General features: G+C 38.8%; 1 protein-coding gene across 4 annotated transcripts in view; it reads right to left on the bottom strand.

Moving 5' to 3' along the window:
* Positions 1 to 27,165, bottom strand: part of OPHN1 (oligophrenin 1) — a 731,745-nt gene that overhangs the window by 338,504 nt on the left and 366,076 nt on the right. For all 4 annotated transcript variants that reach the window (XM_059051488.2, XM_067023139.1, XM_067023140.1 and 1 more), the window contains exons 6-7: positions 15,337 to 15,438; positions 431 to 541 (exon numbers count right to left, since the gene is read on the bottom strand). In XM_059051488.2, the coding sequence (XP_058907471.1) occupies positions 431 to 541; positions 15,337 to 15,438 (213 nt within the window). The remainder of the gene's footprint in view (positions 1 to 430; positions 542 to 15,336; positions 15,439 to 27,165) is intronic.

Here is a 27,165-nt window from a genome sequence, read left to right as displayed (position 1 = left end):
AATCGGAATTCATTGAATGCAAGGAACATGAGTTCCTAGAACAGTGTCTGTGATATGATGAGTACATTCAGAAACCTTATGAAAGTATGAGAGGAAGGAAGGGAGAAGAAAAAAGTAAAATGAAAGGTGACAGAGAAATCAAGGAAGGGAAGGAAGGAGAGGAGGAAAAGAAAGATAAAGAAAAAGTCATAGCTATAGAGAGAAATGGGGGAGGAAGGAGTGTGGGGGAGGGAAAGGAAGAGTGAGAGAGAGAATATTAGTGAGAGAGCAAGAATAACATAAGCCAGTGTGTCTACTTCTTTGACATTCATTACTAAGCATTGACTATCCTTCATATTCTTGGAGACTCCAATTTCATAATCAAAGTTCTCCACATTTACCTGAGATTTGGTAAATATTTTTAGACCATTCATCAACAGATAGAACTTACTGGCTCCACAATATTGAACTTCTTAGACTCCTGAACTTCCTGGATTTGATAAACATAATCAAGGGATGACTCGAAGAAATTGTGTCTCTCCTTGTCCACCTGGAGGTCTGCCTATAGAAAAAGGGTAATAAATGTCACATAACAGCATAGACATTCATGTAAGTCAGTGCTTATGGATTCAACAGAATGTTAGGGCTGGAGGAGAATTATGCCACCAAGCAGTGACCTTATCCCTTTATTTTACAAACAGGGAACATGAAGCCAAGATAGAAAAAATGACTGATGCAAGATTTCTGGTTTCTGGCCTAATAAGTAAGAAGCTAGGAAGTTATTGTGCCCATCCTCATACAAGGAAAAGCTAAGCTGAGAATCAACAACTCTTCTTAGAACCAACAGAGTACTGAACTCAGAGGAAAAACCACTGCCTCAAAAATTGGATAGATAGTTGAATATGGAGAATCGAAGCTTGCCAGAGCAGAAGCCCAGAAGCAGAAGCCTGTTGCTGAAACCAGTATCAAACCTTATTTAAGAATATCTCTCTAAAGAAATCCAATGGTAATAGGGAAAACAAAACACAAAGACACCAGAGGAAATTTTGGCTTCTGACAAGAACAGCTATAGCAAACAAAGCACAGCCTAAACCCTAGTCAGATAAGCATAAAACCTAATAATAATGGCCTTTTTACCTCAGTTCTTTTTACCCAGGGCATCATGTTCAGCTTTCAACAATATATTACAAGGCATGCAAAAAGGAAAAACAAACCAACAAACATAGTCTGAAGAATAAGCATCAGAATCAGACTCAAAGAAGGCAGAGATGGTGGATGGTGAAATCATAGAACCAGGGATTACAGCTAAAGGCTGTTATGGAAAAGAGGACAATACACAAGAACAGATGGATAATATAAGAAGACAAATGAAAATTTGAAGAAATAATCAAAGGGAAATGATAGCAATCAAAAACACTAGCAGAAATAAAGAATGCCTTTAATGGGCTCACCAAAAGACTGGGCAAGACAAAGGAAAGAATCAGTGAACTGAATATATGGCAATAGATATTTCAAAAAATGACATGCAGACAAAACGGAATAAAGAAGATAGAGTAGATTATTCAAGAAATGTTGGACAATTATAAAACGTGTAAGATATGCATACTAGGAATGCCAGAGGAAATGAAGGAGAGAAACAGTAGAAATATTAAAGTAATGATGACTGAAAACTTTCTAAAGTTAAGCACAGATACAAACAACAGGTTGAGGAAGCTCAGAGAATAATAGCAGGATAAATAGCAAAAAATCTACATGAATGGGAAAAGAGAAGATGGCAGAAGAGTAAGATGCAGAGATCACCTTCCTCCCCACAGATACATCAGAAATACATCTACACGGGGAACTGCTCCTATAGAACACCCACTGAACGGTGGCAGAAGACCTCAGACCTTCCAAAAGGCAAGAAACTCCCCACGTACCTGGGTAGGGCAAAAGAAAAAAGAATAAACAGAGACAAAATATTAGGGACAGGACCTGCACCAGTGGGAGGAAGCTGTTTAGGAGGAAAGGTTTCCACACACTAGATGCCACTTCACGGGCAGAGATGGCAGGTGGCACAGGGGGAAGCTTCAGAGCCATGGAGGAGAGCACAGGCACAGGAGTGTGGAGGGAAAAGCAGAGAGATTCCCGGAGAGTATCGGTGCCAACCAGCACTCACCAGCCCGAGAGGCTTGTCTGTTCACCCACCAGGATGGGCGGGGGCTGGAAGTTGAGGCTCGGGCTTTGGTTGGAAGCTGGGAGAGGACAGAGGTTGGCAGCGGGAACACAGCCTGATAGGGTTAGTGCACCACAGCTAGCCGGGAGGGAGTCTGGGAGAAGTCTGGAGCTGCCGAAGAGGCAAGAGACCTTTTCTTTCCTCTTTGCTTCCTGGGGCACGAGGAGAGGGGATTAAGCACGCCACTGAAAGGAGCTCCAGAGACAGGTGTGAGCTGCCGAAGAGACAAGAGACGTTTTCTTGCCCCTTCATTTCCCGGTGCACAAAGAGAGGGGATTAAGCACACCGCTTAAAGGAGCTCAAGAAAAAGGAGCAAACTGCGGCTATCAGTAGGGACACCAGAAACCGGAATGAGACGGTAAGGCCACTGCTGCCACCACCAAAAAGCCTGTGTGTGAGCGCAGGTCACTCTCCACAACTCGCCTCCTGGGAGCCTGTGCAGCCTGCCACTGCCAGGGTCCCGTGATCCAGGGACAACTTCCCCGGGAGAATGCACGGCGTGCTGCAGGCTGGTGCAACATCACGGCGGCCTCTGCTGCTGCAGTCTCACCCCGCATCCGAAGCCCTCCCTTGCCCGGCCTGAATGACCCAGAGTGCCCAAATCAGCTGCTCCTTTAACCTCGTCCTATCTGAGCTAAGAGCAGACGCCCTCAGGTGACCTGCATGCAGAGACGGGGCCAAGTCCACAGCGGAACTCCAGGAGCTGTGCGAACAAAGAAGAGAAAGGGAAATCTCTCCCAGCAGCCTCAGAAGCAGAAGATTAAATCCTCACAATCAACTTGATGTACCCTGCATCAGTGGAATACCTGAATAGACAACAAATCATCCCAAATTGAGGAGGTGGACTTTATAAACAAGATATATTGTTTTTTCCCCTTTATCTCTTTTTCTGAGTATGTAGGTGTATGCTCCTCTATAAGATTTTGTCTGTATAGCTTTGCTTTCACCATTTATCCTAGGTTTCTAACCATCCCATTTTGGGGGGTTTTTTTCTTCTTTTTTTCTTACTTTAAAAAATTTTTCTTTTTCATAATTATTTTTTTATTTTAATAACTTTATTTATCTTACTTTATTTTATCTTCTTTCATTCTTTCTTTCTTCCTTTCCTTTCGTTCTTCCATCCTTTCTTCTTTCCTTCCTTCCTTCCTTTCTTTCTTCTTTCATTCCTTCCTTCCTTTCTTTCTTCTTTCATTCCTTCCTTCTTTTCTTCCTTTCTTCCTTCCTTTCCTATCTATATTTTCTCCCTTTTATTCCGAGCCATGTTGATTAAAGGCCCTTGGTGCTCCAGCCAGGTGTCAGGGCTGTGTCTCTGAGTTGGGAGAACCAACTTCAGGACACTGGTCCACAAGAGACCTCCCAGCTCCCCGTAATATCAAATGGCCAAAATCTCCCAGAGATCTCCATCTCAACACCAAGACCCAGCTGCAGCCAACGACCAATAAGCTACAGTGCTGGACACCCTATGCCCAACAACTAGCAAGAGAGGACCACAGCTCCATCCATTAGCAGAGATGATGCCTAAAATCATAATAAAGCTACAGACACACAAAAACACACCACCAGACGTGGACGTGCCCACCAGAAAGACAAGATCCAGCCTCATCCACCAGAACACAGGCACTACCCCCTCAACCAGGAAACCTACTCAACCCACTGAATCAACCTTAGCCACTGGGGACAGACACCAAAAACAACAGGAACTACGAAAATGCAGCCTGCAAAAAGGAGACCCGAAACACAGTAAGATAAGCAAAATGAAAAGACAGAAAAACACACAACAGATGAAGGAGCAAGTTAAAAACCCATCAGACCTAACAAATGAAGAGAAAATAGGCAGTCTTCCTGAAAAAGAATTCAGAATAACGATACTAAAGATGATCCAAAGTCTTGGAAACAGAATAGACAAAATGCAAAAAACATTTAACAGGGACCTACAAGAACTAAAGACGAAAAAAGCAATGATGAACAACACAAAATGAAATGAAAAATCTCTAGATGGGATCAACAGCAGAATAACTGATGCAGAAGAATGGATAGGTGACCTGGAAGATAAAATAGTGGAAATAACTACTGCAGAGCAGAAGAAAGAAAAAAAAATGAAAAGAACTAAGGACAGTCTCAGAGACCTCTGGGACAACATTAAACGCACCCCAATTTGAATTAAAGGGGTTGCAGAAAAAGAAGAGAAAAAGAAAGGGACTGAGAAAATATTTGAAGAGATTAGAGTTGAAAACATCCCTAATATGGGAAACGAAATAGTAAATGAAGTCCAGGAAGCACAGAGAGTCCCAATCAGGATAACTCCAAGGAGAAACATGCCAAGACACATATTAATCAAACTGTGAAAAATTAAATACAAAGAAAACATATTAAAAGCAGCAAGGGAAAAACAACAAATAACACACAAGGGAATCCCCATAAGGTTAATAGTTGATCTTTTAGCAGAAACTCAGCAAGCCAGAATGGAGTGGCAGGACATATTTAAAGTGATGAAGGAGAAAAACCTACAACCAAGATTACTCTACCCAGCAAGGATCTCATTCAGATTTGATGGAGAAATTAAAACATTTACAGACAAGCAAAAGCTGAGAGAGTTCAGCACCAAACCAGCTTTACAGCAAATGCCAAAGGAAATTCTATACACAAGAAACACAAGAGAAGGAAAAGTCCCACAAGAACAAACTCGAAACAATTAAGTAAATGGTAATAGGAATATACATATTGACAACTACCTTAAATGTAAATGGATTAAATGCACCCACCGAAAGACACAGACTGGCTGAATGGATACAAAAACAGGACCCATATATATGCTGTCTACAAGAGACCCACTTCAGACCTAGGGACACATACAGACTGAAAGTGAGGGGATGGAAAAAGATATTCCATGCAAATGGAAATCAGAAGAAAGCTGGAGTAGCAAATCTCATATCAGACAAAAGAGACTTTAAAATAAAGACTATTAGAGGAGAGAAATTAGGACACTACATAATGATCAAGGGATCGATCCATGAAGAAGACATAACAATTGTAAATATTTATGCACCCAAAATAGGAGCACCTCAATACATAAGGCAAATACTAACAGACATAAAAGGAGAAATCGACAGTAACACAATCAAACTAGGGAACTTTAACACCCCACTTTCACCAATGGGCAGATCATCCAAAATGAAAATAAATAAGGAAACACAAGTTTTAAATGAAACTTTAAACAAGATGGACTTAATTGATATTTATAGGACATGCCATCCAGAAACAACAGAATACACATTTTTCTCAAGTTCTCATGGAACACTCTCCAGGATAGATCATACCTCGGTCACAGATCTAGCCATAGTAAATTTAAGAAAATTGAAATCGTATCAAGTATCTTTTCAGACCACAACGCTATGAGGCTAGATATTAATTACAGGAAAAGATCTGTAAAAAATACAAACACATGGAGGCTAAACAATACACTACTTAATAACTAAGTGATCACTGAAGAAATCAAAGAGGAAATCAAAATATACCTAGGAACAAATGACAATGGAGACACAACGACCCAAAACCTATGGGACGCAGCAAAAGCAGTTCTAAGAGGGAAGTTGATAGCACTACATTCTAACCTTAAGAAAGAGGAAACATCTCGAATAAACAACATAACCTTGCACCTAAAGCAATTAGAGAAAGAAGAACAAAAAAAACCCAAAAATTAGCAGAAGGAAAGAAATCATAAAGATCAGATCGGAAATAAATGAAAAAGAAATTAAGGAAATGATAGCAAAGATAAATAAAACTAAAATCTGGTTCTTTGAGAAGATAAACAAAATTGATAAACCATTAGCCAGACTCATCAACAAAAAATGGAGAAGACTCATATCCATAGAATTAGAAATTAAAAAGGAGAAGTAACAACTAACACTGCAGAAATACAAAAGATTATGAGAGATTGCTACAAGCAACTCTATGCCAATAAAATGGACAACCTGGAAGAAATGGACAAATACTGAGAAATGCACAACCTTCCGAGACTGAACCAGGAAGAAATAGAAAATATGAACAGACCAATCTGAAGCACTGAAATTGTAACTGTGATTAAAAATCTTCCAACAGGGCTTCCCTGGTGGTGCAGTGGTTGAGAATCCGCCTGCCGATGCAGGGGACACGGGTTCGTGCCCCGGTCCGGGAAGATCCCACATGCCGCGGAGCAACTAAGCCCGTGAGCCATGGCCGCGGAGCCTGCGCGTCCGGAGCCTGTGCTCCGCAACGGGAGAGGCCACAACAGTGAGAGGCCCGCATACCGCAAAAAAAAAAAAAAAAAAAAAAAAAAAAAAAATCTTCCAACAAACAAAACACCAAGACCAGATGGCTTCACAGGCGAATTCTACCAAACATTTAGAGTAGAGCTAACACCTATCCTTCTCAAACTCTTCTAAAATATGGGAGAGGGAGGAAAACTCCCAAACTCATTCTAAGAGGCCATAATCACCCTGACATCAAAACCAGACAAAGACGTCACTAAGAAAGAAAACTACAGGCCAACATCACCGGTGAACATAGATGCAAAAATCCTCAACAAAATACTAGCAAACAGAATCCAACAGCACATTAAAAAGAACATACACCATGATCAAGTGGGGTTTATTCCAGGAATGCAAGGATTCTTCAATATACGCAAATCAATCAATGTGATACACCATATCAACAAACTGAAGGAGATAAAGCATATGATCACCTCAATACATGCAGAGAAAGCATTTGACAAAATTCAACACTCATTTATCTTAAAAACCCTGTAGAAAGTAGGCATAGAGGGAACTTTCCACAACATAATAAAGGCCATATATGACAAACCCACAGCCAACATCGTCTTCAATGGTAACTGAAACCATTTCCACTAAGATCAGGAACAAGACAAGGTTGCCCACTCTCACCACTCTTATTCAACATAGTTTTGGAAGTTCTAGCCCCAGCAAACAGAAGAAAAAGAAATAAAAGGAATCCAGATTGGAAAAGAAGTAGTAAAGCTGTCACTGTTTGCAGGTGACATGCTACTATACATAGAGCTTCCTAAAGATGCTACCAGAAAACTACTAGAGCTAATCAATGAATTTGGTAAAGTAGCAGGATACAAAATTAATGCAGAGAAATCTCTGTCATTCCTATACACTACTGATGAAAAATCTGAGAGTGAAATTAAGAACATTCCCATTTACCACTGCAACAAAAAGAGTAAAATATCTAGGAATAAACCTACCAAAGGAGACAAAATACCTGTCTGCAGAAAATTATGGAATTGATGAAACAATTTAAAGATAATACAAATAGATGTAGAGATATACCATGTTCTTGGATTGGAAGAATCAACATTGTGAAAATGACTCTACTACCCACAGCAATCTACAGATTCAATGCAATCCCTATCAAACTATAACTGGCATTTTTTTTACAGAACTAGATCAAAAAAATTCACAAATTGTATGGAAACACAAAAGACCCCGAATAGCCAAAGCAATCATGAGAATGAAAAATGGAGCTGGAGGATTCAAGCTTCCTGACTTCAGACTACACTACAAAGCTACAGTAATCAAGACAGTATGGTACTGGCACAAAAACAGAACTATAGATCAATGGAACAGGATAGAAAGCCAAGAGATAAACCCTCACACATGTGGTCACCTTATCTTTGATAAAGGAGGCAAGAATATACAGTGGAGAAAAGATAGCCTCTTCAGTAAGTGGTGCCTGGGACACTGGACAAGTACATGTAAAAGTATGAAATTAGAACACTCCCTAACACCATACACAAAAACAATCTCAAAATGGGTTAAAGACCTAAATGTAAGGCCAGACACGCTAAAACTCTTAGAGGAAAATATAGGTAGAACACTCTATGACATAAATCACAGCAAGATGCTTTTTGACCCACCTCCTAGAGAAATGGAAATAAAAACAAAAATAAACAAATGGGACCTAATGAAACTTAAAAGCTTTTGCACAGCAAAGGAAACCATAAACAAGACCAAAAGACAACCCTCAGAAAGGGAGCAAATAGTTGCAAATGAAGCAACTGACAAAGGATTAATCTCTAAAATTTATAAGCAACACTTGTAGGTCAATAACAAAAAAACAAACAATCCAATCCAAAAATGGGCACAAGACCTAAATAGACATTTCTCCAAAGAAGATATACAGATTGTCAACAAACACATGAAAGAATGCTCAACATATTTAATCATTAGAGAAATGCAAATCAAAAGTACAATGAGATATCATCTCATACCAGTCAAAATGGCCATCATCAAAAAATCTAGAAACAATAAATGCTGGAGAGGGTGTGCAGAAAAGGGTATACTCTTGCACTGTTGGTGGGAATGTAAATTGATACAGCCACTATGGAGAACAGTATGGAGGTTTCTTAAAAAACTATAAATAGAACTACCATATGACCCAGCAATCCCACTACTGGGCATATACCCTGAGAAAACCATAATTCAAAAATAGTCATGTACCAAAATATTCATTGTAGCTTTATTTAGTATAGCCCGGACATGGAAGCAATCTAAGTGTCCATCAACAGATGAATGGATAAAGAAGATGTGGCACATATATACAACGGAATATTACTCAGCCATAAAAAGAAACGAAATTGAGTTATTTTTAGTAGGTGGATGGACCTGGAGTCTGTCATACAGAGTGAAGTAAGTCAGAAGGAGAAAAACAAATACCGTATGCTAACACATATATATGGAATCTAAAAAAAAAAAAAAATGTCATGAAGAGATTAGTGGTAGGATGGGAATAAAACACAGACCTACTAGAGCATGGACTTGAGGATATGGGGAGGGGGAAGGGTAAGCTGTGACGATGTGAGAGAGTGGCAGGGACATATACACCCTACCAAATGTAAATTAGGTAGTTAGTGGGAAGCTGCATCATAGCACAGGGAGTTCACCTCTGTGCTTTGTGACCACCTAGAAGTGTGGGATAAGGAGGGTGGGAGGGAGGGTGACACAAGAGGGAAGAGTTATGGGAACATATGTATATGTATAACTGATTCACTTTGTTGTAAAGGAGAAACTAACACACTATTGTAAAACAGTTATACTCAAATAAAGATGTTAAAAAAAAAAGACTACAGGATAATGTAAAGATAACTTTTACATGCATTGGGAAACCAAAAACCTCATGTGACTCACTATATTGCAGTACTCACTTTATTGCAGTGGTCTCTAGCCAAACCCACAATATTTCTGAGGTATGCTTGTGAAGACATAATTGAACTGAACACCCCATTAGCAAGTAGATGTAATCAACATCTATAGAACACATCATCCAACAACAGCTTATTTTCAGGCTAACACAAAACAATCACCAAGATCAATCACATTCTGGGACATACATCTGAACAAATTTAAAAGAATAGGAATCATACAAATTATGCTCTCTGACCACAGTTAAATTACACAGAAATCAAGAACCAGAAATAGCTGGAATGCACCAAAATACTTGGAGATTAATCAGCACATTTCTAAATGACACATGGGTCAAGGAGGAGTCCTTAAGAAAAATTAAAAAGTATTTTCAAATGAAAATGAAAATACAATTTAATATTTGTGGGATGCAGTGAAAGCAGCACATAGGAACTGAATCAATAATTAATAGCCTTCCAAAAAACAAAGCACTAGGCCCAGCTGGGTTCACTGGTGAATTCTACCTGACATTTTAAGGAAGAAATGATACTAAATTCTACACTCTCTTCCAGAAAATAGAAGCAGAGGGAATATTTCCTAACTCATTATCTGAGGCCAACATGACTCTGTTATGAAAACCAGACAAAGGGCTTCCCTGGTGGTGAGGTAGTTGGGAGTCCACCTGCCGATGCGGGGGACGCGGGTTCATGCCCCGGTCCAGGAGGGTCCTGTGTGCTGCAGGGTGGCTGGTCCCATGGGGCTGTGCATCCGGAGCCTGTGCTCCGTGGTGGGGGAGGCCACAGCGGTGGGAGGCCCACATACCGCAAAAAAAAAAAAAAAAAAAAAAAAAAAAAAGATATTACAATACAGGAGAAGTACAACCAATCTCTCTCAGGAACATCAAGGCAAATATTCTCAAGAAAATATTAGCAAATCAAATGCAACAAGGTGTAAAATAATTATAGACCAGGACCACGTGGGATTTATTCTAGGAATGCAAGGCTGGTTTAACATTCAAAAATCAATTGATGTAATTCATCACATCAAGAGGTTAAAGAAGAAAAATCATATGATTGAAGAGATATAGAAAAAGTGCCTGACAAAATCCAACACACATTCATTCATGATAAAAACTCTCAGCAAACTAGGAATATATGGGAATTTCCTCAACTTGACAAAGAACATCTGCAAAATTCCTGCAGCTAACATCATACCTAATGGTGAGACACTAGATGCTTTGCTTCTAAGATCAGGAATAACTATTAAAATCATATTGGAGGGCTTCCCTGGTGGCGCAGTCGTTGAGAATCCGCCTGCCGATGCAGGAGACACGGGTTCGTGCCCTGGTCCGGGAAGATCCCACATGCCGCGGAGCAACTAAGCCCGTGAGCCATGGCCGCTGAGCCTGTGCGTCCGGAGCCTGTGCTCCGCAACGGGAGAGGCCACAACAGTGAGAGGCCCGCGTACCGCAAAAAAAAAAAAAAAAAAAAAAAAAAAAAAAAAAAAAAATCATATTGGAATTCCTTGCTATTGCAATAAGACAAGAAAATAAAATAAAAGGTATATACATTGGAAAGGAAGAAATAAAACTGTCTTTTTTTGCACATGACACAATTATGTATGTAGAAAACCCTAAAGTATATACAAAACTCTCCTGGAACTATTAATGAACTATAGCACAATTTCAGGATATAAGGTTAATATACAAAAGTCAATTGTTTTCTTATATGCTAACAGTGAACATTCAGAATTTGAAATTTAAAACACAATACCATTTACATTAGAAGAAAAAAAATTGAAGTATTTAGGTATAAATCAAAAAATATGTACAAGATACATTGATGAATACTACAAAACTCTAATGAAATAAATCAAAGATCTAAATAAATGGAGAGATATTCCATGTATACAGATAGGAAGACAATATTATCAACATGTCTGTTCCTCACAACTTGATCTATGGATTCAATGCAGTCCAATTCAAAATCCCTGCAAGCTATTTTCTAGATATCAACAAAGTGATTCTAAAATTTATATGGAGAGGGAAAAATATCAAGAATAGCCAACACAATACTGGGGGAGAAAAACAAATCAAAATATGGACACTATCTGACTTCAAAATTACTGGTAAGTTATAGTAATCAGAACAGTATGGTATTGGTGAAAGAAAAAACAAATAGATCAATGGAATGGAATTGAGAGCCAAAATAAATCCACCTAAACATATTCAACTGATCTTTGATAAAGGATCTAGGAAAATTCAATAGAGAAATGATAGTCTTTTCAAAAAATGGTGCTGGAACAACTGTATATCCCCATGCCAAAAAAAACCCCAAAGAATCTAGAGACAGACCTTATACCTTTCATAATAATTAACTCAAAATGGATTATAGAAGTAAATATAAAACACAAAACTATAAAACTCCTAGAAAATAACATAAGAGAAATTTTATGTGACCTTGGATTTGGTGATGACTTTTTAGATATAACACCAAAAGCATGATCCATGAAAGAAAATATTGATAAGTTTAATTTCATTAAAATTACAAACTTCTGCTCTGTGAAAAATTCTGTTGAGTTCAAAGACAAGCCACAGACTGGAAAATATCTTTGTAAAACATATATTTGATAAAGGACAGGTATCTAAAATATACAAACAGTTTTTAAGATGCAATAATATGAAAACAAACAACCCAATTGAAAATGGGCAAAATATTTGAACAGACACCTCACCAAAAAATATCTACAGATGGCATATAAAAAGATGTTCTGCAACACATGGCATTAAGAAAATGCAAATTATAAAAGTAATGAGGTATCACTACACACATACTAGAATAGCTAAAATCCAAAACATAGACAACATCAAATGCTGGCTAAGGTGTGGAGCAAGAAGAACTCTCATTCACTGATGGCAGAAATTAAAAAAAATATTCCAGCCACCTTGGAAGATAATTTGGCAGTTTCTTAAAAAACTAAATATACTTTTACCATGCAGTTCAGTAATTGTGGTCTTTGGTATTTAACTGAATTATTTGAAAAGTTATATACATAAAACCTGCATACAAATGTTTATAACTTTAATAGTAGTTGACAACTTTGGAGGATTCCAAGATGTCCTTTTATAGGTGAATAGGTAAACAAATTGTAATACATCCACACATGAAATATTATTCAGTGCTAAAAAGAAATGAGCTATCAAGCCATGAAAAGACACAGAAGAACCTTAAATGCACATTTCTAAGTGAAGCCAATCTGAAAAGGCTACATGCTATATAATTCCAACTATATGACATTCTGGAATAAGCAATAATATGGAAACCATAAAGAGATCACTGGCTGTCAGGGGTCAGCAGGGGTATGGAATGAGGAAGTGATGAATAGGTGGTGCCTAGGGATCTTTAGGGCAGTGAAACTATGTTGTATGATAGTGTAATGATGGATTCATGTCATTATACATTTATCAAAATCTATAGAATGTGCAACACATTGGCTCATCAACTGTATCAAATGTATCTCATAAATGTAAATGTTAATAATAGGCGTAACTATATGCAGGGGATTAAGAATATATGAGAACTCCTCTCTGTACTTATCATTCGATTTTTCTTTAAATCTAAAGCTGCTCTAAAAATAGTCTCAATATTTAAAAAGAAGTGAGTGATCCAAGGTTCCCCAGCTTTGTTTTGATTAGACAAACACAAAGGCTGCATTCTTGCTCATTAGGAAAGCCACCAGGGACACCTAGATACAGCACCAAACTGCTAGGACACTCTAGAAGCTTTCATTGCAAAAGCCTCTAAAAGAATAAAGTTTGGACTGTGTCTGGGCTTCTAAAACCCACAGGTTCAGTAATTCTCTAGGAGGACTCAAAGGACTCCGCATATAGTCATACACATGGTTAAGATTTACTTCTGTGAAAGGATACAAAGCAAAATCAGCAAAGGGAAAAGATGCATGGGATGAAGTCCAGCAAAACCTAGGTGCAAGCTTCCAAGAGTTCTCTCTTAGTGCACAGGAAATACTTAATTCCTCTATCAACAAGTTATGACAACACATATGAAATGTCGTGTACCAGGGAAGCTCATTAGATACTGAGTGCCCTAGGGTTTATATTGGTTGCTGTACACAGGCTCCCTCTGTTGAGCATGTACCAAACTTCTCAACTCCCAGAAGAAGATAAGGTGTTTAGCATAAAGCACATTGTTTGTACAGGCAGTCTAGGCACAATGAGTCACGCTTAACACTTAGGGAAACTTTTATATCAGTGTAGGGTACTGTTTACCAGCCAAGTTCCCAGAGACCAGCCAAGAGCTAATCCTGTAAGCAGACTTTTCTAAGCATAGAAGTCTTGGGCCAGTTATGTTAACTCTTTTCTGCAGAGGAACCCTGGCACAGAATAGAAGGAAAAGGAAGAAAGCAAAATTGTACAAGAGGAAAATGGCAGATGACCCCAGACTAGTACTTCATTCCAGTTTATGGAAGAGAAGTAGTCCTTCATTTTCAACACTAACTCCATCTACCACTGAGTCTCTTGACTCATCACCTTCAAGTACCTCACATTCTGTGATGGATACTCACTAAATCAGGTGTCATGAGATGAGTTTCAGTTTTGCCACAGTCTGTGTGACCATGGACAAAATGATTTTTAAGCTCATGTCTATGACTTTATTCAGTTGGGTATCTCTTTCTATACTTGAACCTTCAATATCTCTATCTCTTACTGGATCTTTTATCCAAAACATAGATCCATTCTACCAGTAAATAAGTCTTAATCAGTTAATTCCTGTTTTTCCCTTCCCCAGTGCCATTTTTTCTGACTCGGAACTTCTCCCCTAGATCATCACAATAGTTTCCTAAACTGGTTTTCTTGCTTCCCGTCTCTCCCGGATTTAATTCATGCTACAACTTCAGCCAGTTTAAGATTCCTAAAATATAATTCTACTCATATTGCTTGCACAACCAAAGACCTTTCAGGTCTGTTGACCTTCCAGGGTCAACAGAATTAAAGCAAACTCCTGAGCCTATTACACCACAATATCTCTACAACTTGCCTTATCCTTTCCTGTCTTTCACTATCCTCCAATAGTAATGCAAATTCTGGTCAAACCTTTAGCCAAACATTGTTTTCCATCCTTGGGGCCACTGCCCTCCACTTGAAAGGTCCATTTCTATATTTCTATCTGTCAAACACTTTACATATAATCATATTACCACGTCAAATTTAGAAGGGCAACATTCTTCCACAAAGGCAATTCTCCACATCCAAATGTAAGTTTTTTATTCTCCAAATACCTTCCTATCTCTACAAGGACACCACATACACATTGCATTATGTAAAAATAATTCTACTTGTATAAGAGTCATGTGTGTTCTCATTTTAGCATCCTAACTGTAAGCTGCAGAAGAGCAGGAAGTACGTCTTACTGTCTTTGTAGTCCTGTTGCAACCAGCATAGTGCCTGGCATGTGGTAGGTGCTCACTGAATAGTGGCTTCTTTGAACTGAAGTCAGTGGAAGTGCCATATAAGCTGTAGTCCCAGTATAGGACCAAAAAGAAAAAAAATAAAAACCTACCGTTGGAACACCTCATGGGTAAAAAGTAGATCTACGCCTGATGTATCAAATACAGCGCTAGTTTAATTCTATCCTAATATGTAATCTAGAATCAAAAACTTAGAACTGAAAAGGACTCTAGAGATCTTTGAGTACCACTCTTCCTTTGATAGATAGAGAAACAGGACAAGAAAGAAATATCTTATCCAAAGTCAAACTGTGAGTTCGTACAGGAGGTGGCTTGAGAACTCAGGGCTCCTGAGTCATTGGCCATGGTTTTATCTGCAAGCACAACTATTATATATGGTTCTCTGCTGAGGCAGGGTATGAGGAAGGCCTTGCAAGAGGAAGCTGCTACGTACCAAGGCATAGCTGGCAATAGAAGGCAGGGCAGGCTGTTTGAACATACCTCTTGTAACTGAGATTCTTTCTTTTTGGAAGACAAATGTAAGTGCCGATCCAGCAAGGAATAAAACCTCTCTCCATCCTTTTCAAATTTCTTTTTCCGCTCCTAGAGGTGGGAGAGAAGGCACAGATTAACATGTCTATGATTTTAATTCACTCTGCTCAGAAATGAGAATGCATAACACAGTGTCAGGTTTCATGTGGTCAATCTCTCTAGTTCACAGGAAGGAAAAAAAAGCAAGAGAGAATTAATTTCTGCATTGGTCTCAGTAATTTCGGCTTCCTCAAACATAACCTTGAAAAATTCCACCTACACAAAGGGTAGATCCTATTGGTATAGCTAAAGGCTCTGGGAGCTGCTGCTCAGAGAATGGCACTTAAAACACATCTGTGTGCAGGTTACCTTTTCTTCTCAATATTTTTCACATGCATTAACTACATTAAATTTTTAAAGGAGAAATAAGGAACACAATAGTGAACAGTAAATATACCTTTTAAATGTTAATCTACAATGCATTTAGACAGCCAAATAATAAGTAAAATATCTCCAAGGCAATTGGAACCTAAGACTGCCTCTGTGAATGATGAGTTCTTTGATATTGTTCAAGCATTTCAGTATTGCATATTAAAAGATGATGTTAAAGATGAGGAAAAATTCCGAGAAGGTTTAACTGAAAATAAAGAGTTTAAATGCCTTATGAAGGATGCAGTACTCAGTCGCCACTCTCTTTAAGTATGAAATTTAATTAAGCTCTCTGCCTCTCAGCACAATGAGAAATCACAGTCTCCAAGGGAGCACTAAGAATACTAGTTTGTAACAGATTAAGGCTGACATTCTTCAATCCTCTCAGCACAACGTTGGGAAATTCACGTAAAAGGCTTCTGTTGTCACATAGGAAATCTAAACTCACTGAGCTCCTACAGTATGCCAGGTATTAGAAGAAGTAGCACGGGGAACACACAGACAAAAAGAAAAAATTACCTCACCCATGGTTTATTTCTACAGGCAATCTGTTGCTGGGCAAGAAGCCAGGACAGAACTGAGGGACCTCTGATCTGTAAGGAATGTGATTTTTACCAGAGGGAAAAAAGTAAAAGAGGAAGCTAACATTAACTGAGGCATACATCAGGCCAGGCAGTACGTTAGGTACTTACTATATTTTTTGAATTTTTGAATCTTATATATTTAATTTTTCTACAGCAGGTTCTTATTAGTTATTCATTTTATACATATTACTGTATATAGGTCAATCCCAATCTCCCAATTCACCATACCAACACCCCCCCGTCACTTTCCCCCCCTTGGTGCCCATAAGTTTTTTCTCTACATCTGTGCCTCTATTTCTGCCCTGCAAACCAGTTCATCTGTACCATTTTTCTAGGATCCACAAATATGCGTTAATACACGATATTTGTTTTCCTCTCTCTGACTTATGTATGACAGTCTCTAGATACATCCACGTCTCTACAAATGACCCAATAATGTTCCTTTTTATGGCTGAGTAATATTCCATTGTATATATGTACCACAACTTCTTTATCCATTTGTCTATCAATGGGCAATTAGGTTGCTTCCATGACCAGGCTATTGTAAATAGTGCTGCAATGAACACTGGGGTGCATGTGTCTTTTTCAATATCGGTTTTCTCCAGGTATATGCCCAGGAGTGGGATTGCTGGGTCATATGGTAATTCTATATTTAGTTTTTTAAGGAACCTCCATACTGTTCTCCATAGTGGCTGTATTAATTTCCATTCCCACCAACAGTGCAAGAGGGTTCCCTTTTCTCAGCACACTCTCCAGCATTTATTGTGTGTAGAATTTTTGATGACGGCCATTCTAACTGGTGTGAGGTGATCTCTCATTGTAGTTTTGATTTGCATTTCTCTCATGATTAATGATGTTGAGCATTCTTTCATGTGTTTGTTGGCAATCTGTATATCTTCTTTGGAGAAATGTCTATTTAGGTCTTCTGCCCATTTTTGGATTGGATTGTTTCTTATTTTTACACTGAGCTGCATGAACTGCTTGTAAATTTGGGAGATTAATCCTTTGTCAGTTGCTTCATTTGCAAATATTTGCTTCCATTCTGGGGGTTAACTTTTGGTCTTGTTTATGATTTCCTTTGCTGTGCAAAAGCTTTTAAGTTTCATTAGGTCCCATTTGTTTATTTTTGTTTTTATTTCCATTTCTCTAGGAGGTGGGACAAAAAGGATCTTGCTGTGATTTATGTCATAGAGCGTTCTCCCTATGTTTTCCTCTAAGAGTGTGAAAGTTCCTGGCCTTATATTTAGGTCTTTAATCCATTTTGAGTTTATTTTTGTGTATGGTGTGAGGGAGTTTTCTAATTTCATACTTTGACAGGTAGCTGTCCAGTTTTCCCAGCACCAATTATTGAAGAGGCTGTCTTTTCTCCACTGTATATCCTTCCCTCCTTTATCAAAGATAAGGTGACCATATGTGCGTGGGTTTAACTCTGGGCTTTCTATCCTGTTCCATTGATCTATATTTCTGTTTTTGTGCCAGTACCATACTATCTTGATTACTGTAGCTTTGTAGTATAGTCTGAAGTCAGGGAGCCTAATTCCTCCTGCTCCATTTTCTGTTCTCAAGATTGCTTTGGCTATCCGGGGTCTTTTGTGTTTCACTACAAATTGTGAAATTTTTTGTTCAAGTTCTGTGAAAAATGCCACTGGTAGTTTCATAGGGATTGCACTGAATCTGTAGATTGCTTTGTGTAGTAGAGTCATTTTCACAATGTTGATTCTTCCAATCCAAGAACATGGTATATCTCTCCATCTATTTGTATCATATTTAATTTCTTTCATCAGTGTCTTATAATTTTCTGCATACAGGTCTTTTGTCTCAGGTAGGTTTATAACTAGATATTTTGTTCTATTTGTTGCAATGGTAAATGGGAGTGTTTTCTTAATTTCACTTTCAGATTTTTCATCACTAGTGTATTGGAATGCTAGAGATTTCTGTGCATTAATTTTGTATCCTGCTACTTAACCAAATTCATTGATTAGCACTAGTAGTTTTCTGGTGGCATCTTTAGGATTTTCTATGTACAGTATCATGTCACTTGGAAACAGTGACAGCTTTACTACTTCTTTTCCCATTTGGATTCCTTTTGTTTCTTTTCTTCTCTGATTGCTGTGGCCAAAAATTCCAAAACTATGTTGAATAATAGTGGTGAGAGTGGGCAACCTTGTCTTGTTCCTGATCATAATTGAAATGGTTTCAGTTTTTCACCATTGACAATGATGTTGGCTGTGGCTTTGTCAAACATGGCCTTTATTTTGTTGAGGAAAGTTAACTCTATGCCTACTTTCTACAGAGTTTTTATCATAAATGGGTGTTGAATTTTGTCAAAAGCTTTCTCTGCATCAATTGACATGATCATATGGATTTTCCTTCAATGTGTTAACATGGTGTATCATGTTGATTGATTTGCGTATATTGAACAATCCTTGCATTCCTGAAATAAATCCCACTTGATTATGGTGTATGATCCTTTGATGTGCTGTTGGACTCTGTTTGTTATTATTTTGTTGATGATTTTTGCATCTATGTTCATCAGTGATATTGGCCTGTGGTTTCCTTTCTTTGTGACATCTTTGCCTTGTTTTGGTATTAGGTGGATGGTGGCCTTGTAGAATGAGTTTGGGAGTGTTCCTCCCTCTGCTGTATTTTGGATGAATTTGACATGGATCGGTGTTTGCTATTCTCTAAATTTTTGATAGAATTCGCCTGTGAAGCCATCTGGTCCTGGGCTTTTTGTCTTTTGGAAGATTTTTAATCACAGTTTCAATTTCAGTCCTTGTGATTGGTCTGTTTATATTTTCTATTTCATCCTGGTTCAGTCACAGGAGGTTGTGGTTTTCTAAGAATTTGTCCATTTCTTCCAAGTTGCCCAATTTTTTGGCATATAGTTGCTTTTACTAATCAGTCATGATCCTTTGTATTTCTGCAGTGTCAGTTGTTACTTCTCCTTTTTCATTTCTAGTTCTATTGACTTCTGTCTTCTCCCTTTTGTTCTTGATGAGTTCGGCTAATGGTTTACCAATTTTGTTTATCTTCTCAAGGTACCAGCTTTTAGTTTTACTGATCTTTGCTACTATTTCCATCATTTCTTTTTCATTTATTTCTAATCTGATTTTTCTTCTTTCTTTCCTTCTGCTAACTTTGGGCTTTTTTTGTTTTTCTTTCTATAATTGCTTTAGGTGTTAGGTTAGCTTGTTTATTTGAGATGCTTTTTGTTTCTTAAGGTAGGATTGTAGTGCTATAAAGTTCCTTCTAAGAACTGTTTTTGCTGCATCCCATACATTTTGGGTCATCGTGTTTTCATTGTCATTTATTTCTAGGTATTTTTTGGTTTCCTCTTTGATTTCGTCAGTTATCTCTTAGTTATTAAGTAGCATATTGTTTAGCCTCCATGTGTTTGTATTTTATACATTTTTTCCTGTAACTGATATCTAGTCTCATAGCGTTCCAGTTGGAAAAGTTCCTTGATACGATTTCAATATTCTGAAATTTTCCAAGGCTTGATTTGTGACACAAGATATGATCTATCCTGGAGAATGTTCCATGAGCACTTGAGAAGAAAGTGTATTCTGTTGTTTTGGAATGGAATGGAATGTCCTACAAATCTCAATTAGGTCCATCTTGTTTAATGTATCATATAAAGCTTCTGTTACATATTCGTTTTCATTTCAGAAATCTGTCCATTGGAAAAACAGGGGCATTAAAGTCCCCTGCTATTATTGTGTTCCTGTTGATTTTCCGTTTTATGGCTGTTAGTATTTTCCTTATGTATTGAGGTGTTCCTATGTTGCGTGCATAAATAGTAAAATTGTTATATCTTCTTCTTGGATTGATCCCTTGATCATTATGTATTGTTCTTCTTTGTCTCTTGTAATAGACTTTGTTTTAATGTCTGTTTGTCTGATATAAGAATTGCTACTCCAGCTTTCTTTTGCTTTCCATTTGCATGAATTCTTTTTCCATACCCTCACTTTAAGTCTGTATGTGTCCCTAGGTTTGAAGTGGGTCTCTTTTAGACAGCATATATATGGGTCTTATTTTTTAATCCATTCAGCCAGTTTATGTCTTTTAGTTGGAGCATTTAATCCATTTACATTTAATGTAATCATCAATATGTATGTTCCTATTCTCATTTTCTCAATTGTCTTGGGGTTGTTATCATAGGTCTTCTCCTTCTGTTGTTTTACCTGCCAGGCGACATTCATTTAGCATTTTTTGTAAAGCTGGTTTGGTTGTGCTGAAATTTCTTACCTTTTGCTTGTCTGCAAAGCTTTTAATTTTTCCATGAAATCTGAATGAGATACTTGCTGGGTAGAGTAACCTTGGTTGTAGGTTTTTCCCTTTCATCACTGTAAATATGTCCTGCCACTCCCTTCTGGCTTGCAGATTTTCTGCTGAACCATCAGCTGTTAACCTTATTGGGTTTCCCTTCTATGTTATTTGTTGTTTTTCCCTTGCTGTTTTTAATATTTTTTCTTTGTACATAGTTTTTGATAGTTTGATTAACATGTGTCTTGGTGTGTTTCTCCCTGGATTTATACTGTATGGGACTCTCTGCACTTCCTGGACTTGATTGAATATTTCCTTTCCCACATTAGCAAAGTTTTTAACTATAATCTTTTCAAATATTTTCTCAGACCCTTTCTTTTTCAATTCTTCTTCTGGGACCCCTATAATTCAAATATTGGTGCGTTTAATATTGTCCCAGAGGTCTGAGACTGTGCTCAATTCTTTTCATTCTTTTCTGTTTATTCTGCTCTGCAGTAGTTATTTCCACTATTTAATCTTCCAGGTCACTTATCCATTCTTCCGCCTCAGTTATCATGCTATTGTTTCCTTCTAGAGAATTTTTAATGTCATTTCTTGTGTTGTTCATCATTGTTTGTTTGCTCTTAATTCTTCTAGGTCCTTGTTAAACGTTTCTTGTATTTTCTTCATTCTATTTTCAGGATTTTGGGTCTTCTTTACTATCGTTACTCTGAATTCTTTTTCAGGTAGACTGCCTATTTCCTCTTTATCTGTTTGGTCTGGTGTGTTTGTTACCTTGCTCCTTCATCTGCTGTGTGTTTCTCTGTCTTCTCATTTTGCTTAACTCACTGTGTTTGGGGACTCCTTTTCACAGACTGCAGGTTCGTAGTTCCCGTTGTTTTCAGTGTCTGCCCCCAGTGGCTAAGGTTGCTTCAGGTGGAGGGGACTAATGTCTGTGTTCTGGTGGATGAGGCTGGATCTCATCTTTCTGGTGGGCAGGTCTGCATCTGCTGGTGTGTTTCTGGGTGTGTCTGCCCTTACTATGATTTCAGGCACCCTCTCTGCTATTGGGTGGGGTTTTGTTCCTCTCTTGCTATTTGTTTGGCAAAGCGTGTACAGCACTGTAGCTTTCTGGTCGTTGAGTAGAGCTGGGCCTTGGTGTTGAGATGGAGAGCTTGGGGAGATTTTTGCCATGTGATATTATGTGGAGCTGGGAGGTCCCTGGTGGACCAAAGTTCTGAGCTCGTCTCTCCCATCTCAGAGGCACAGGTCCGATGCCTGGCCAGAGCACCAAGACCCTGCCTGCCATACACATGGCTCAGAATATAAGGCATATAAGAAAGAAAACAAAGGAAGGAAGGAAGGAAGAAAGGGAGAAAGGAAGGGAAAATAAACTAATTAAAATAAAAAATAATTATTAAAATTAAAAAATAATAAAAAAAGAAAGAAAGATGAGAGCAACAAAACCAAAAAACAAATCCACCAATGAAAACAAGCCCTAAAAAGTATACTAAAAAAAAAAGGAACAGGCAGAACCCTAGGACAAATGGTACAAGCAAAGTTATACAGACAAAATCACACACAGAAGCATACACACAAAATCACAAAAAGAGAAAAAGAGGAAAAATATATATATATCATTGCTCCCAAAGTCCACTCCCTCAATTTGGGATGATTCATTGTCTATTCAGATATTCCACAGATGCAGGTACATCATGTTGATTTTGGAGATTTAATCTGCTGCTCCTGAGGCTACTGGAAGAGATCTCCCTTTCTCTTCTTTGTTCACACAGCTCCTGGGGCTCAGCTTTGGATTTGACCCCGCCTCTGCACGTAGTTCACCTGAGGGCGTCTGTCCTTCGCTCAGACAGGAGGTGGTTAAAGTAGCAGCTGATTAGGGGGCTCAGCTTTGGATTTGACCCCGCTTCTGCATATAGGTCACCTGAGGGCGTCTGTCCTTCGCTCAGACAGGAGGGGGTCAAAGTAGTTGCTGATTAGGGGGCTCTTGCTCACTCAGGCAGGGAGAGGGATGTGCATGGAATGTGGAGCGAGCCTGCAGCAGCAGAGGCCGATGTGATGTTGCACCAGTCTGAGGCATGCTGTGTGTTCTCCCTGGGAAGTTGTCCCTGGATCATGGGACCCTGGTAGTGGCGGGCTGCACAGGATCCCAGTTGAGGAGTTGTGGATAGTGACCTGTCCTTGCACATAGGCTTCTTGGAGGCTGCAGCAGCAGCCTTATCATCTCATGCCCCCATCTCTCTTATCAGCACTGATAGCCACAGATTGCTCCCGTCTCTGGAGCTCATTTAGGTGGCATAGAACTCGTAATCCCCTCTCCTCACTCACTGTGAAACAGAGAGGCAAGAAAACGTCTCTTGCCTCTTTGGCACCTCCAGACCTTCTCCCAGACACACTCCAAGCTAGCTGTGGCACACTAGCCCCTTTCAGGCGGTGTTCACGCAGCCAACTCCAGTCATCTCCCTGGTATCTGAGCTCTGGAGCCAGAGATTCACCTCCCAGCCCCACAAACCTCGAAGGTGAGCAGACAAGCTTCCTGGGCTGATGAGTGCTCATTGGCACTGATTCTCTGTGCAGGAAACTCTGCACTTTGCCCACTGCACCCTTGTTGCTGTGCGCTCCTCCGTGGCTCCGAAGCTCCCCCCCTCTGCCACCCAGTCTCTGCCAGTGAAGGGGCTTCTTAGTGTGTGGAAACCGTTCCTCCTTCACAGCTCCCTCCCATTGGTGCAGGTCCCATCCCTGTTCTTTTGTCTCTGTTTTCTCTTTTCTTTTGTCCTACCCAGGTACGTGGGGAGTTTCTTGCCTTTAGGGAGGTCTGAGTTCTTCTGTCAGATTTCAGTATGTGTTTTGTAGAAGTTGTTCCACATATAGATGTATTTCTGATGTATTTGTGGGGATGAAGATGAGCTCCATGTCTTACTCTTCTGCTATCTTGAAGCTCCCCATTGCGTTAGCTTCAAGTGTACAGCAAAGTGATTCAGTTATACATATACATGTATCTATTCTTTTCCAAATTCTTTTCCTATTTAGGTTATTGCAGATTATTGAGCAGAGTTCCCTGTGCTATACAGTAGGTTCTTGTTGATTACCTATTTTAAATACAGCACTGTGTATATGTCAATCCCAAACTCCTAATTTATCCTACTCCACCTTTCGCCTTTGGTAACCCAAGTTCGTCTTATAACTCTGTCAGTCTGTTTCTGTTGTGTACTCATTTTTATTTTTTTTTTAATTCTGCATATAAGCAGTATCATATGATGTTTGTCTTTCTCTGTCTGACTTATAAAGTTATATATTTTAAGCAAAGATATAGATTTTAAGCATTTCTCTCCCTCTATTGCCTTCTACTTGCCTTAGATCTGTTTTAGCCTCTTTCTTTCATGTTCAGGAATTTGCTTGACTGCAAGGGACTTCCCATGATGACTGAAGAGTGGGGAGCTAGATAGCTAAATGAAAGTTCAAGTTGCATATATGGGGATTGTTAACTCTGGGCTTCATTTCACTGATCCATTTTTAAGGAAAATTGGAATATTTGAACTTATTGTTTCCTTAGTCCTACCCCTACTCCCATTTGCAGAGGTTTCCATTACTGCCAATTCTTGAGTATTGAGGATTCTCTACTATGGGCATACCTTGTTTTACCATGCTTTGCTTTATTGTGTTTCACAGATATTATGTTTTTTACAAATTGAAGTTTTGTTGCAATCCTGTGTTAAGCAAATCTATCAGAACCAACCAATATTGGAAGAGATTATAGTTGAAACTTCTCTAACATTGGAAATAAAATAACCACACAACTCCAGGAAATGTAGAGTGCCCCTCATAGGATAAACCCAAGGAGAAACACACGAAGACACATATTAATCAAACTATCAAAAATTGAATACCAAAAAAAATTAAAAGCAGCAAGGGAAAAGCAACAAATAACATAAAAGGCAATCCCCATAAGGTTATCAGCTGATTTTTCAGCAGAAACTCTGCAGCCCATAAGGCAGTGGCAGGATATATTTAAAGTGATGAAAGGGAAAAAACTACAACTAAGATTTCTCTAGCCAGCAAGGGTGTCATTCAGATTTGAAGGAGAAATCAAAAGCTTTACAGACAAGCAAAAGCTAAGAGCGTTCAGCACCAACAAAACAGCTTTACAACAAATGCTAAAGGAAATTCTCTTGGTGAGAAACACAAGAGAAGAAAAAGTCCCACAAAAACAAACCCAAAACAATTAAGAAAATGGCAATACGAACACACATATCGATAATTAACTTGAATATAAATGGATCAAATGCTCCAACCAAAAGACACAGAATGGCTAAATGGATACAAAAACAAGATCCATATATATGCTGTCTACAAGAGACCCACTTCAGACCTAGGGACACATACATACACACTGAAAGTGAGGGGAAGAAAAAAGATGTTCCAAGCAAATGGAAATCAAAAGAAAGCTGGAGGAGCAATACTCATATCAGATAAAATAGACTTTAAAATAAAGAATGTTACAAGAGACAAGGAAGGACACTACATAATGATCAAGGGATCAATCAAAGAAGATATAATAATTATAAATATTTTTGCATGCAATATAGGAGCACCTCAACACATGAGGCAAGTGCTAACAGCCATGAAGTGGAAATCAGCATGAAAACATGATGACCCAAAACCTATGGAATGCAGCAAAATCCATTCTAAGAGGGAAGTTTATAGCAATACAATCCTACCTCAAGAAACAAGAAAGAACTGAAACAAACAAACCTTACACCTAAAGCAAATAGAGAAAGAGAAGGACCAAAAAAACCCAAAAAACCAAAGTTAGTAGAAGGAAGGAAATCATAAAGATCAGAGTAGATATAAATGAAATTGAAATGAAAAGAACAACAGCAAAGACCGATGAAACTAAAAGCTGTTTTTGAGAAGACAAAAAAAAATGAAAAAAATTTAGACAGACACATCAAGAAAAAAAGGGAGAGGACTCAAATCAATAAAATAGAAATGAAAAAGGAGAAGTTACAACTGACACAACAAAACTTCCAAGGATGATAAAAGACTACCACACATAACTATATGCCAATAAAATGGATAACCTGGAAGAAATGGACAAATTTGTAGAAATGTACAACCTTCCAAGACTGAACCATGAAGAAATAGAAAACATAAACAGACCAGTCATGAGAAATGAAACTGAAACTGTAATTTAAAATCTTCCAACAGAGAGGCATGGGCAGCTTCGAGCATGGTGGACTCACCAGCCTGAGGGAGCACACTGCTGGCCGGACTTGGCCTCACTCCCGGAGATGGGTGGCATTTTCAGTGGCACAGCCTGGCTGGAGGTACAGGGCCTACTCGAGTGGTGGCAGCAGCAGTGATCAGACCAGCGCGATGGGAACGGTGGCAGGGAGTGGCCTCCAGGGCACAGCACAGCGGGGAAGATGACCATGCATTGCAGCATGCTCCTCATGCTGCTCTTGCTCTCGGGCATGCTCCAGGCCCACAATGGGGATCATATAGCCAGGAAGACAGACCTGCAAGGCTGAATGTTCTGAAGAAGATTACAGGGCATTAATCGCCCAAAATATTCTAGAAGGAGAGAAGGTCCTCAAAGACAGGTAACTCTTGCCACAGTGGAAGGCATGGCTAGATGCATGGACCCCAAACACTGAGCAAGTCTGATGGCACACCTATCACCCAGTGTCATGCCTGCCTTGTGAGGTGGTGGGCATGCAACCAGCATTGTCAAATGAAGCCATGAATGAGCCAGAAAACACTGACACCCCAGTGTTTCTGTGTCCCCTCCATCAACTCAAGACAAGCAGGAGCTACTCTGAATATTCAAATAAAGGGCACACAGGACAAACCAAAACAAAAAAATAAATCTTCCAACAAACAAAAGTCCAGGACCAGATGGCTTCATGGGCAAATTTTATCAACCATTAAGAGAAGAATTAACACCTATCCTTCTCAAACTGATCCAAACACTTGCAGAGGGAGGAAGACTCCCAAACACGTTCTATGAGGGCACCATCACCCTGATACCAAAACCAAAGATGTCACACACACGAAAACTTACACAGTAATATCACTCATGATCATAGACACAAAAATCCTCAACAAAATACTAGCAAACGAATCCCACAACACATTAAAAGGATCATATAACATGATCAAGTGGGACTTACCAGACAGATGCAAGGATTTTTCAATATATTCAAATCCACCAATGTGATACACCATATTAACAAATTGAAGAATAAAAACCATATTATAATCTCACTACATACATAAAAAGCTTTTGACAAAATTCAACATCCATTTATGATAAAGACTATCCAGAAAATGGGCATAGAGGGAACCTACCTCAACATAATAAAGGCCATATATGACCAACCCAAGCAAACATCATTCTCAGTGGTGAAAAACTGAAATCATTTCCATTAAGATCATGAACAAGACCATGTCCAATCTCACCACTATTAACTCAACATAATTTTGGAAGTCCTGGCCATGGCAATCAGAGAAGAAAAAG

This window comes from Kogia breviceps, chromosome X (assembly GCF_026419965.1).
Source record: "Kogia breviceps isolate mKogBre1 chromosome X, mKogBre1 haplotype 1, whole genome shotgun sequence".
In the NCBI taxonomy this organism is placed as follows: domain Eukaryota; kingdom Metazoa; phylum Chordata; class Mammalia; order Artiodactyla; family Physeteridae; genus Kogia; species Kogia breviceps.
The sequence above is the reverse complement of the archived record's forward strand: the minus strand, read 5'-3'. Positions and strand labels throughout refer to the sequence as shown.